We start from the raw sequence: 12,875 nt of genomic DNA on the forward strand, positions 1-12,875 counted from the left end.
AGGGACAGAGAGTTACTTTAGACGTTCCAAACAGACTTTCATCCTGGGAGATCCTGGGGTTTCCTTTTTCTTTCTATCTTTTTTTCCTTTTCTCTTGCCTTTCTCCTTCTCCATTTGTTCAGTTCTCCAAAGATTAACAAAACAAAACAAAACAACCCCCTCAAACAAACCAAAAACACAGCCAAGTGGGCACTAGGGGTGGGGACAGCTAACCGAATCGAAACTCCTGGCTATTGGTATAAAATTTTAAAATGGTGCTTTTCAGGTTCTGCTACCATTCCCGGTCACGAAGGAATGAAAAGTTTACGTCATTTAGACTGTTCCCTTCCATGGCAAATAAACCCAACATTTAGCTATGACTTTTGTAAAAAAAAATAAACTTAGGAAGTTGCATAGAAAAAAGAATCCCTTTTTCTTTTTTTAAAAGTCAGCCTTGAAATTTTTATATCCTTTGAGTCATATTCTTGAAGCAATTGGCTGATTAGTTCAAGAAATGTTACTTTCCTAATTCAAATATGACATTTTGAAAATCATCCATGAATGACATGCCTCAAGAATGAAAGGTTTTTCTGTGCCGTTTAAAAGTTTTGTTTTGTTTTGTTTTGTTTTCATTTTAAGGGCAATCATGAATGTCTATAAGGGCACATTTATGACTCCCAGAACAGATAGAAAATTAGCAAAGTCATAAAATTCTTACCCAGCTTTGCTGTTGCAGCTGTGTCTCAAGCCAGTCCCCCACCAATACCCCTGCCGCTAAAATGGTTAAGGATGATGTTATTTTTGCCATTACAGGCAAGGCACTGGTTTTTGTATGTTGGCTTTCCAAATCTCTACATGAAAGTCTGAAAAAAAAAGGGTCTGTATCTAAGCTTTGTTCTTCTGGTTCAACAAAAAGTTGCTGGTCCCATAAATTTGTTCCTGAAAAGTCTTACCTTCTGGTCCTGGAAAACGCCCCTCTTCCTCTAATCCCATGCAGTCAACCAGTGCTTAACCTCAGAAAAGCAACTGGCTGCAAGCTTTCTGCCTTAATTTATACTACCGTATTCAGGATCTTGTAGACATGGATGTATGTTTCTGTATATACCCACCCAGTAATTACTGAGGCAAGCCTTTAATTTGTCTGAAACCGTGCAGGCATAATGGTGACAACCCACACATTTTTCCATTGGAAATTGTAAATGGATGACAAAGAAAGAACCCTGGCCCTTCCCCTCCCCCACACACTTCCTGGGAAGCTTTTTCCTGACTCTTTGACTGTCAGGCCAGAATCCACTCAATGCTCTGTGGGGTGTAGATCACTGTCGCTCAGTTGATTAGAGCAGTGCTACTCAAAGTGTGGTCCCTGGAGCAGGACTGGTCTTTAGTCAGCAAGGAGATGAAGTCAAAAATTAAGAAAAGATGTTCAGAAATGTTTAGAGGTATCTGGTGGAATCATTTTCTGCCTGTTGAATCTAACCATAAAAACTGGGAGTTTGGCCTTGCAGACACCGCCACCCCGGAGCCTCCCGCGCAGCCTAGCCACGGTCAACCCCACTGTATTCTTCAACATCGCCGTCTATGGCCTGCCCTTGGGCCAGGTCTCCTTCGAGCTGTTTGCAGACAAAGTTCCAAAGACAGCAGAAAACTTTCGTGCTCTGACCACTGGGGAGAAAAGCTTTGGGTATAAAGGTTCCTGCTTTCACAGAATAATTCCGGGATTTATGTGCCAGGGTGGTGACTTCACATGCCATGATGGCACTGGTGGCAGGTCCATCTATGGGGAGAAATTTGATGATGAGAATTTCCTCCTGAAGCATACGGGTCCTGGCATCTTGTCCATGGCAAATGCTGGCCACAACACAAACAGTTTCCAGTGTTTCATCTGCACCGCCAAGACTGAGTGGTTGGATGGCAAGCATGTGGTCTCTGGCAAGGTGAAAGAGGGCATGAATATCATGGAAGCCATGGAGCGCTTTGGGTCCAGGAATGGCAAGACCAGCAAGAAGATCACCATTGCTGACTGTGGACAAATCTAATAAATGTGACTTGTGTTTTATCTTAACCACCAGACCATTCCTTCTGTAGCTCAGGAGGGCACCCCTTCACCCCCATCTGCTTGAAATATCCTATAATCTTTGTGCTCTCACTGTTCCATATTTTCCTTATTCCCCTCCAAGTTTAGCTGAATAGAAAAGTTAAGTTTATGATTATGAAATAAAAAACTAAACAACAACAACAAAAACTGGGAGTTTATCTTCATTCTGTAAAAACGAAATGGTATTGAAATCTATCTCTGGCCAGAATGAGAGTGAATTTTCTTTTCTGGAAGAGCTGTCACCAACTCAAAACCTCATCTCATATGAGCACGATGGCAGTAATGTTATTATACGCTTATATTTGAATAACAAACATATTTGAATATTAACGCACGAAGCGATATCTTGGTTTGGGACCCCTCAGAAGCAGATCCAAAGAGAAGGATCTGGGCAAGTAGCTTATCTGGGAGACTATCTCAGTGAGTGACTGCAGGGGAGTGGGGAGGAAAGACGGGGAAGGGAAGGAGGCCAGTAATTGGCTTGTTAGCAAGCGTGTCACCACCGAGGGTGGCTGGACCTGAGTCTCCCTGGACCGGGAATGGTATAAAATACGCTTCAGAATCGCCCCACTGGAGGGGTGAGAGAGACGGGGCATTCATTTGCCAAGGTCCTGCTAAGCCTCCTGGGGGCACTGTTCATTCCCCGGCACTTCAGCCCCATCTGTGTGAGCTGTGTGGCCCCAGTGGCTAGAGAAAGCCATCAGGTAAGGACTTGCAGGAGCTGCCAGTTGAAAGTTGAGCTGGTCCAAATAGGGTGAGAAGGTCACTAACTTTGGGCCCATCCAGAGTGCCTTCCATCTCCTCCCAGCTTTCTCTCCTGCCCTGTGTAATTAGTCGTTGGCTGTCTGTCTACCTGTGTGGTAGAGGCTGACTGGGTGCTCATGCAGCCCACGTCTGCTTCCTGGGCCCCCAACTGGACTCCATTTCCCAGTCTCCCCTGTAGAAGAGTGTGGCATGAAACAGCTGTACTTCCCTGGGCCACCTATATAAGTCATTGCCCGTATTCTCCCTGCTCTTTACTCCTTAAGCCTCCTGGATTAGAGATGACCCCCAGGGCAACCTAGAGAGTCACGCCTTGACATTGGAAAGGGTCTCGGTCCTTGGGTCATCACTTAGAGGAGAGCCACTTGACCAGACACATACTCTTCAGACATTTTTGTGTTAAGCCATTGTGATTTTGAGGCTTATCTCTTACAGCACCTAGCAGTACTTTAAATAAGGCAACACACACATGTGATCAAATAATTTATTTTTCTTGGTATCACTTACCATTATTTCAGATCATATACTTATTTATTTATCAGCCATCTCCCCTCCACCAGGAAAACTTGGATTGGTACACTGCTGTATCTCTGGCATCTAAAACAATGCCTGGCAACTAGTACACACTCAATAAATATTTCTCCAATGACTCAACACCAATGCACATGGTACAAGACAGGCCCTATGCTAGGAACTTCATATCTCTTATTTTATTCTCCAAACAGCTGTATGAGGAAACTAGAATATATGGAGGATGGTTAACTTTATCCAGTGGTATCCCGCAGGCAACGGAGGGAGCCAGGATAGGAATCTAGGCAGTCTGCTGCAAACTTCAAACTCTTCCACCCTCTGTACCTTACCTGATGACACCTGCCAGGTACAGAGCTAGGGCATGAGACACGGCACCTGCCCTTGAGGTCTACGCAACAAGCAGTGGTTGGCACAGGGCTTGGGTGCAGCAGGGAAAACAGACTAGTCTCTGTTCTTATCCGTGGAGCAGTCTATCTTCTGGAAATTCAGGCTCTGCTACTCACCCACCCTGAGCAACTGCTCAGATACAGGATTCAAATCCTCTTATGGTATATGAGAGAACTGAGCAGGGTATATAAAGCTAAAGCCAGGCCCACTGTCATCAACGCGAGACACCAGAAAGGTTGGTGCAGGGACATTTGGCAGATCTGAACAATTTGAGCAAAGGTAGAGTGAGTTGGAGCAAAACCCCTGATCCTGTGTGTTGGGAGGTTAGGAAGAGAGTGGAGTAGGGGGTAAGGTTACGAACATGGTCTTCAACCAGCTTTGCCATGTACAGAGACTTATAACTAGGGCAGGTGAGAAGACCTCGTTGGGCTTGTTTTGCCTGATCTGTAAAATGGATATAATCTGCCTGCCTCCCGTGGTGAGTGATTAGCACAGAGGCACAAAATGTGTGCTCAGGAAGCGTGGCTGGTATTGTACCTATTCTTGATCCTTGGTCCCTGGTCTTATGGTAGGGAACTCCACCCTCTGGTTACTAGGCTACAAAGATGGAAAGGCTTGGAGACTAATCCTGCTGGGTGCTTGAATGGGGTGAGGGGGATGCCCGGCTCTTCTGGGGCCTCACCCTTATCCTTCCCACGTGTGGCCACTAGAGGGCCTTGGCTCCTCTGTCTGCCACTATTGGCTTGCTCAGACGGGGCACCCGAGAGGCCCAGTGGGTCACCAGGGAAAGGGCTCTCCTTCCAAGGAGCGGCAAAGAAACAAAGCATTCGATTAGAGGTGGCTGTAGAGCAGCGCTGAGGGGTCCTATAAATAGGTGCTGCAGGTGAGGGGCACACAGCCTACTCTGTGGTGGGCAAAGTTGACTCTTGAGCACAGGATCCCCTTTCCATGAAGGAACCACCCAGCGTTGCCCTGGGGCTGGCTAGGAGCCCTGCAGTGAATGAGATACACCTGGATAGAGGCAGAGGACAGTTCAGCAAATTTCCAGATGGGGGGCACCCTCTGGAAGGTGGATGGGAGACTAGCAGTGTTCTCAGTAGGCAGAGAGCCCAGAAGCCCTCCCCAGCTCCCAATTCACCCCACCTTCCAACTCTCAGTTCACTATGTCAGGAAGGTCTGATACGAAGAGGCAAATAGCCCAAAGGAAACACTGCTCATATCAGTCATTCTCACTATAGTAAGAAAGAGCTTTAATTTCCCAAGCTAAATCCTTAACAAAAACACCTCAGACATGGCCCCATAACTCACCATTCTTGTCCCTCTGGCTCATCACTCTAAACATCCCAGTTTTCAGAAAACACCAAGCTCTTACCTAGTTCCTTGCCCTTTGCCCATACTGTTTTCTTACTCCAAATGCATCTACATGCCCTCCCTCTTCTCTGCCTTATGAAATACCACTTAGGTCCTCCATTAGGTCCAGCAGGTAGTGCCCTGATTCCTGCCTCTATTTACCTGTGTACTTTCCACTTACCCTTTATAGAACACTTATTGGGAGTGGGGGGGGGGGGGGGTTATTGCTGTACATTTTTCTCTCTCCTCCTCACTAAAATGAGCTTCTCATGTGATTCATCTCCAGCTCTGCTTGAATGCCTATCCTGACAGGGTACTGACCATCCCAAAGGCAATGCATTCCTATCAACTCTCTTTGCAAAAATGGTTTTCCTATTATCAGGAGCCAAATCTGCTTCCCTGATATACAGACCTACTGATTTTCTCCCTACCAATCAGTTGCCTAAAATTCCTTCAGATGTGAATAAGGATTCTCATTCCATGATTAGAAATGGATCTCAAATATAAATATCCTGAGAGTGGGCAATATATGGATAATTCATTCTAAAGTGTAAATGACTGATAAGAGCTTTTCCATAAAAACAAGATTTTATTAAGAGAACCTAAGGAAAGGGTCAGGAATATCAAAGGCACCAGGAATATAAGAATATCATAAATTTGATGTAGTAGATAGAGCACTGGACTAAGAAATGAAGGGTGGATCCAATGTGACTGACCTATTTTTTCTGAGCTTTGGTTTCCTCATCTGGAAAAGGAATAAAATGCACAATGAGGAATTCTACTTATTACTGTAATTGCAGAATTTTGTCTGGAAGCAGTCCCACTCACCTGGGCTGTCTTAAGCCTTTGCTCTGACTTGGCTTTCTTAGCTCTTTCTTAGCTCTGGGTGGGCAAAAAGTTGCACATGTGTCAGTCAATGAGCTCCAGCCTCCCGGGAGCTGGGTTGATGTTCTTGGTGCCAAAGATGTTATGACGTATACCACCCACCATCACATCAATCAATGAGCCTTTTATTCCCACCTGGTTTGAACCTTCCTTTCCCCTGCCTCGAAGCCCTGCTTTACCAGGGTTATTTATGGAATTTGTATCATAAATATTTGCAGGTAACACATTTACTGCAGGTAACACATTTTATTATGATTTTATTATATAATCTCTTTTCCTGGAGTTTTGCAAGTAAAGATTGCATAAGAAGCAACTCTTTATTTGTCCTAAGTTCCACCCTACAGAACCAGGCCATATTACAACTGCTTGATGCACAAGACTCAGTGACTCAATAAATACTTTACAAAAATAATGTATTTTTTTCTTTCTTAAAACATAAAAAAAATTATGATTTCCTAGACTTGAGTTCCCCTCCTTGTTTTTATATGTATTTACTGAGAATATATTGGTGGAGAAAAAATTGTTAAGATGGTATTAAAAAAATAGATGAAATGAAGTTCATGTTCTTTCCCCATTTATTTTGCATTTTTTCTTTGGAAAAGTGCTACTCCTTGTTTTTATGTCTGACTTTCCTGTAGCCCTCTGAACCCATTAAGGCATGAGCAGAAGTTCTGCTATTCTGGGGTCTTTTAGTAGAATCATAGCATTGTGCTAATATCAGCCTTTGTTTTAAAGTCTATTTAAAACCAGGCCTCAGATTTGCTCCTAAAACACCACTTTACCCCGCCATTCCCTACCCAGTTTGAGGCAAGGATGTTTTGGAAGCTGAGACTTCAGCAAGGTACCTCACTGGCTAAAAACATTTGGTTTCAGGTGGGCATTTTCTTGTTTCGATATCTTCCCACCGAATTATTTACTTTTAAAGAAGTCATTACTACAAAATTCCCTTTCTCTTCCATTTCCCTAAGCCCCTTTCTGAACTCTCACAGAAGTGATTAGTTTCCCGATGACAACTCCAGAGAAAAGGTTATGCGTAAGTCACATTCATATTAAATAAGTTATATATAAAAACTGCTTATCATGTTTACAACTTCAATCTCTTTCCCCTTTTGCTTCTCTTGGAAACACTGGATCCGGGGTGTGAGCTGAATCCCACCCGCTATGGCCTCCAGGTTCTTCCGGCTTCTTTCTCCCCATCCTCCTGCAGACATCCTCCCTAGGAAGAGTTCCAAGAAGGCTGTTGACATTGAAGATGGCAACGGTGGCTTCCGATGGCAGTCACGAGGGCCTGGTGCACACCCTTAGTGTAACTTACGACAAATACTCACGTGGTATAAACACATATATATATGGACGCAGGTAAGGACTCTGGGCCAGACGGTGGATCAGTGCGGTGGGTTTGTGTCAGGAACACCTGAGGCCGCATCTCTTTAATACTCCCTGGCCTCTTGGAACTGCTTGATGTAATCTTCGTCCGAGGGGCTCTCCGTGCACTTCTGTCCGTTGTTGGGAGGCCGGGCCTCGTTGTACCTGCTCCAGTCGCCCTTGCAGATAATCCAGGGCAGGATGTCCACTTTGTAGTGAAGCTCCGCGGAGAACTCCGTGCTGATGAGGTTGGGCGTCCCTGCCCCTTTGCCCCTGGTGATGAGCTGCATGTTGTCGCCATAACAACAGTGTTGGGCGGCCAGCGTGGTGCTCTCCAGGGACAGCATGGAGCGAATGCAGTACCGGGCTGTGGGCTTGTAGATCTCCAGCTTCTCCTTGGGCCCGCTGGCGTCCTTCCAGCGGAAGTCCTTGCGCTTGATGCGGTCGAAGATGTCGGCTGTGCTGTAGGCCACCTCGGTGGGGTAGGAGCAGGGGCAGCTGGGCAGGTCATTGATCACCTTGTGCATGTACTTCTTTAGGAACTCGCTCTTGCAGCTCATCCAGCGCTCACAGCTGTCGGTGTCTGAAACAGGCCACAGAGAAACCCTCTCACCACATGCAAAACCTCTCCCTTCCCTGAGTGGCAGCCCCTGGAACCCCTAGGCCCTGGGTGAACATGCTCACCGCCCTTGAACTTGGGAACTTTCTCTTCTCTGCTCCACTAACTCAATTTATATGATGAAAAATTTTCAGATACTTAGAAAAATGGAGGGAATATACTTCCACAATGACAACCCAGATGCCATCACCATGACACTATTACCCCTAAGTTTTAGTAGGCATCTACAAAAAAAGGAGGATAATTAAACCATATTTTCTATGGTTTCCTAGATAATCATAACCCCATTATCACCCACAACAAATTCAGAGGGCCGTTTTGAATCTCCTCTCTAAATAAGCGATGAGTGGTAGAAAATGCCTCACAGGGATATTTGTAGGACTAAGTTTTATTTCTGCCACTCACTGACTGGTTTAAACTAGGCTAGTGGCCTCACCTCTTAACCTTAGGCAGGGAACAGTAACAATCATTGTATGCAAATCCCCATGAAAGATGCCTTAAAGAGGAGGAGGCTGGTGGTCTCTGCTTTTAGGGGAATTTAATATTTAGGCCAGAGGCTACTGACCTGTAGACTTCAAATAGAACCTGCCCCCAGAGGTGTGTTGTGTTTGGCCCTTATAGTATTAAAAAATATTGAATTAATTGCCAACATTTAAGAATTAGGTGATTCCCAATCCCAAAGGGCAGTACTGAACCCTAACCAACTATAGTGGACTTTCCAAAGCCCCCCCCAGGAATAAACTATTAAAACTGTAATGAACATGTATTAATTATAAAATAGAATTTAAAAATATGAAATAATCTTACTTTAATTCTATTACTCAGAGATAGTTACCTGTAGTTAGGAATCTCAGCTGGTGACAGTATAATCCACTATAGGTAGTTTAGGCAAAACTCTTTGGAAATAAGACATATTTTGATGGGCTAAAAAATATTGCTTTTGATTTATTATTTTGAGAGGTATAGAAGCCCTAGAGGTGCCCACTTACTAAATATTCCTTAGTACATAGATGAAAGAGCCAATATGGAATCTCCACCAGTAGTTTGGTATATTTACTGTAATTATATACTCATGAACTGCAGAAATGACCACAGGTTCTTTACAGTAGGTTTTGAAATCAAGAATTGTGAGTTCTCCAACTTTGTCTTTTGTGAGATTGTTTTAGCTATTCTAGGTGATTGCATTTCCATATAGAATTAGTTTGTCAGGCTTCCCTGGTGGCGCAGTGGCTAAGAATCCTCCTGCCAATGCAGGGGACACGGGTTCAATCCCTGGTCTGGGAAGATCCCATATGCTGTGGAGCAACTAAGCCCATGCGTCACAACTATTGAGTCTGTGCGCTAGAGCCCACGAACCACAACTACTGAGCCCACATGCCACAACTACTGAAGCCCACATGCCTAGAGACTGTGCTCCACAACAAGAGAAGCCACTGCAAAGAGAAGCCTGAGCACCACAACGAAGAGTAGCCCCTGCTCGCCACAACTAGAGAAAGCCTGCATGCAGCAACAAAGACCCAACACAGCCAAAAAATAAATAAGTAAATTTATAAAAAAAAAAAGAATTAGGTGATTCCACTTATTAATGTAGATTCCTGGTTTCATTTGAAAAGCTAAAAGATACGCTTATGCCGGTCCTGCATTGCCCCATGGGAACAAGTGGCCTTGTGGACAGGCGACCCGTGATCGCTTCTTAGTCAAGGCAGGAGGATCCCAGTTCGTCACAGTCCCTGCCTGATCCCATCACCCATGGGTGTTCGCTCTTGGTCCCTTAGTCATCAGAGTCCAGGACCTCTGGTTTAGTGGATGTCTCAGTTTGTGTTTTCCCAGACCCTGAGACAAAGATGCCAGTGAAAATGGTTCTTTGGGAGGTGATTCTAGGAAACACCAGCAGGGAGTAGGGAGGTGGGACAGGGACGGGAGGGCAGCCATATGGGGTGTGGATCAAACAAGCAACCACTGTAGAAACTGGAGCATCTTCCCCTGGGACCTGGGAAACCCATCCAGTGACAGGGTGGAACTTTACTCAAGCCCCGTGATCCTGGGAGACATCCAAAGTTAAGACTTTCTCCTACCCTTGAGCATTCTGGAAAACCACTTACTGTAAGAACCCTCTTCCCCACAGGACTTGATAAGACTCACAGCCGCTGCCTTGTTTACCTTTGTCAAGACCAGACACAGACCCTCCAGATTCCCTTTCTTGGTCTCATGAATGAGTAGCTAAACTGCTCGTCCCCAATCAGAACAAAATGCATCCCAACTAAACGTTAGTTAATATTCTCCCCTTCTTTCATGCCCCTGAACTTTGACCTACCCTCTGCCTGGGCCAGGTATAGCCTCTCCTTAGGGGTCCCTCCCCAAAATGGGCTGGTCTCAGGGTAGGACATTCTCTGATGCCCTGTCTGATCTTGCCACCCTTCCATCCCGCTTCCTCACACAGGCTTCTTCTAGCCTTATTGACCCCTCTACAGAAGAAAACCTTTTTGCCTAACCCTTGAGATGCTTGCAAGCCTAGAGACACAGTGTTCTCTCTATTGCAAATATGACCTTTCCTCTTTGTAATAATCCTTTGAATACAGCACTTGAAGAGAGATGTTTTTTATTTGGCAGGGATCTGGGTATTATCCACCAGCTCTCAGCAATCATTGATAAGGGCCGCTCCAGGACTTCTGGATGACTGTGCATTTATGGGCTGGTAGCTCTGGGGGCCAGAGGTAAAGAACCTTAGGCAAAGAACCACAGCGGCTGCTGGGGTGTAGGGATGTGGTGTGGGCAGCGGCAGGCTTCCCACAGCACGTGGCTCTGGAAGCTCTAGTGGGTAGGGTGAGCCCTATCTAAGGCCACCCACAGTGGTGGGATGTGGGGGCATCTTAAGGGGGAGCAAAAGCAAAAATTCCCACCAGTGTTAAAAAATGTCACTTCTATCAATGCAAGTCAGGGAGTGCATCAAGGAGCATGTGACACTGGGCTGGCCCCGAGGCTCGGCCTGGCTACAGGGCAGCCACAGGCGTCCTGCTCAGAGCTCCTGCAAGGAAGCCTGCTGGGGGCACTTTGCTGCCCAGTGGCCTCCAGCTGTAGTCGCTGTGCATCTGCCCTGGGGTTCACGTGAAGGGTGCCTTCCCCGGGGCTGCTCTCAGTTGATGACTGAGCCTGGTGCTGGTGGGGTGCTGCCCGACAAGGGACTCCTTTGTCAGGCAGCCTTCGCTGGGGTCTCCGTTGGCACAGCCAAGACTTTCTCAAGCTGCTCTGAGGCCCCTGCGTCCTAGATCTCCTTCCTTCCATCCCTCCCTTTGCAGGGGTCAGGCCCGCACCTGGGTCTGAGAGCTCTCCCTGCCTACTCCTGCTGCGTCCCCTTTCTCCTTCCTGGGCGCTTCCCCGGTGAGCCTCTTGAATGTCCAATCCCATCTCAGAGGGCTGGACCTGACTCAGACTATGTACCAGAGCTGAGGTGGGGCTGGGTGAGAGGAGGGCCATCCAGTGTGATGTTAGTTGTGCAAACCACAGTTAAGCAGAAAAAGTGTGGGGGCAGGGAACACGTTCATTTTCCCTGGAGCAGAGGATGCAGGGAAGGAAGGCTGTTGGTGTCAGGTCACGGGGGTCTTCAATGTGGTTTAGTCTTGTTCAGAGGGCACTAGGGAACCACTGAAGGTTTTTGAATGACTGTGAGCTCTTCACTGAGCTGTGCTGTAGGAAGACAGATTCAGTGCTGATGCCAACTGTAAAGTCCAGGTGAGATGCCCTAGGAGGGAAGAGCAGGGGGCATCAAGAGTAGTCGGGGAGGCAGGGCTGCCAGGCCTTGGTGGGCTTGGGGGGAAGGGAGGAAGGTATCAGAAGTGGCTCTGCAGCTGTGACCTGGGTGCCTGGGGGGTGGTGGTGTCATGAGTGGAAATCAAGCAGTCAGGACTAGAGGGTAGCTTGCAGCGGGGCTCAGGTTCCTCTTGAGGGAAACGGGGAAAAGAGAGCTGGGGCACCTCGCAGGAGCTCGGAAAGGCCTGGCCTGAGATGAAACATGTGGGCTCTTGTACCAGACTGCTTGGGATCGAATCCGATCTCAAGTATTTAGTGGCTCTGTAACCCTGAGCAATGTATTTTACCTCGCTGTGCTTCAGTTTTCTCATCTCTAAACTGGCTATAAAAATTGTACCGAGAGCAAAGTAAGTCAGAAAGAGAAAAACAAATACTGTATGCTAACTCATATATACGGAATCTAAAAAAATGGTACTGATGAACCCAGTGGCAGGGCAAGAATAAAGATGCAGATGTAGAGAACGGACTTGAGGACACGGTGGGGGTGGGGGGCGGGGAGGGCAGTGGTGAAGGGGGAGCTGGAACGAAGTGAGAGAGTAGCATTGACATATATACACTACCAAATGTAAAATAGAGAGCTAGTGGGAAGCTACTGCATAATACAGGGAGATCAGCTCGATGATGGGGGATGACTTAGAGGGCTGGGATAGGGAGGGTGGGAGGGAGTCATGGGAGGGAGGGGATATGGGGGTATATGTATTGTATTTATACTGATTCAATTTGTTGTGCAGCAGAAACTGGCACAACAGTGTAAAGCAATTGTAGTGCAATAAAGAGCTTAAAAAAAAATTGTACCTATCTCAAAAAGTGCAATGAGGATTAAACCAGAGGGAAAGCAGGGAGTACACAGAACAGGGTTAAGGATGCTGCCTGCGGGGATGGGCTGAGTCCTGTTATTCCACCCCTGCGAGCCCCTGACTGAGCGGTTGCAGAGAGATTGGAGGGTCCACCCTGGGAAGTGTGTGTCTGTGAAGCCGTGGGGGTCTCACTCAGAGGGCAGGGTTTTCAGAAACAAAATTCAGTGAGGCCCCAGAAAATAGCTTTGTAGTTTTCCTACAGAGTAGAAGGTCATCATAATTCATGTACAGGACATAC

At 46.5% G+C, this 12,875-nt stretch overlaps 2 protein-coding genes across 5 annotated transcripts in view; one reads left to right on the forward strand and one right to left on the reverse strand.

The window, feature by feature from the left end:
- The first annotated feature begins 1,060 nt into the window (after window positions 1-1,060).
- Window positions 1,061-2,122, forward strand: LOC130833973 (peptidyl-prolyl cis-trans isomerase A-like). Its single transcript, XM_057704091.1, has 2 exons — window positions 1,061-1,066; window positions 1,485-2,122. The coding sequence occupies exons 1-2, from the start codon at window positions 1,061-1,063 to the stop codon at window positions 2,013-2,015; spliced, it is 537 nt and encodes a 178-aa protein (XP_057560074.1). The 3' UTR covers window positions 2,016-2,122.
- Window positions 2,123-3,316: 1,194 nt separating this feature from the next.
- ISM1 (isthmin 1) overlaps window positions 3,317-12,875 on the reverse strand; it is an 80,039-nt gene continuing 70,480 nt past the window's right edge. For all 4 annotated transcript variants that reach the window (XM_057702046.1, XM_057702043.1, XM_057702045.1 and 1 more), the window contains one exon: window positions 3,317-7,937. In XM_057702046.1, coding sequence (XP_057558029.1) covers window positions 7,420-7,937 — 518 coding nt within the window. In that variant the 3' untranslated portion in view covers window positions 3,317-7,419. The remainder of the gene's footprint in view (window positions 7,938-12,875) is intronic.

This window comes from Hippopotamus amphibius, chromosome 12 (assembly GCF_030028045.1).
Source record: "Hippopotamus amphibius kiboko isolate mHipAmp2 chromosome 12, mHipAmp2.hap2, whole genome shotgun sequence".
Taxonomy (NCBI): Eukaryota; Metazoa; Chordata; class Mammalia; order Artiodactyla; family Hippopotamidae; genus Hippopotamus; species Hippopotamus amphibius.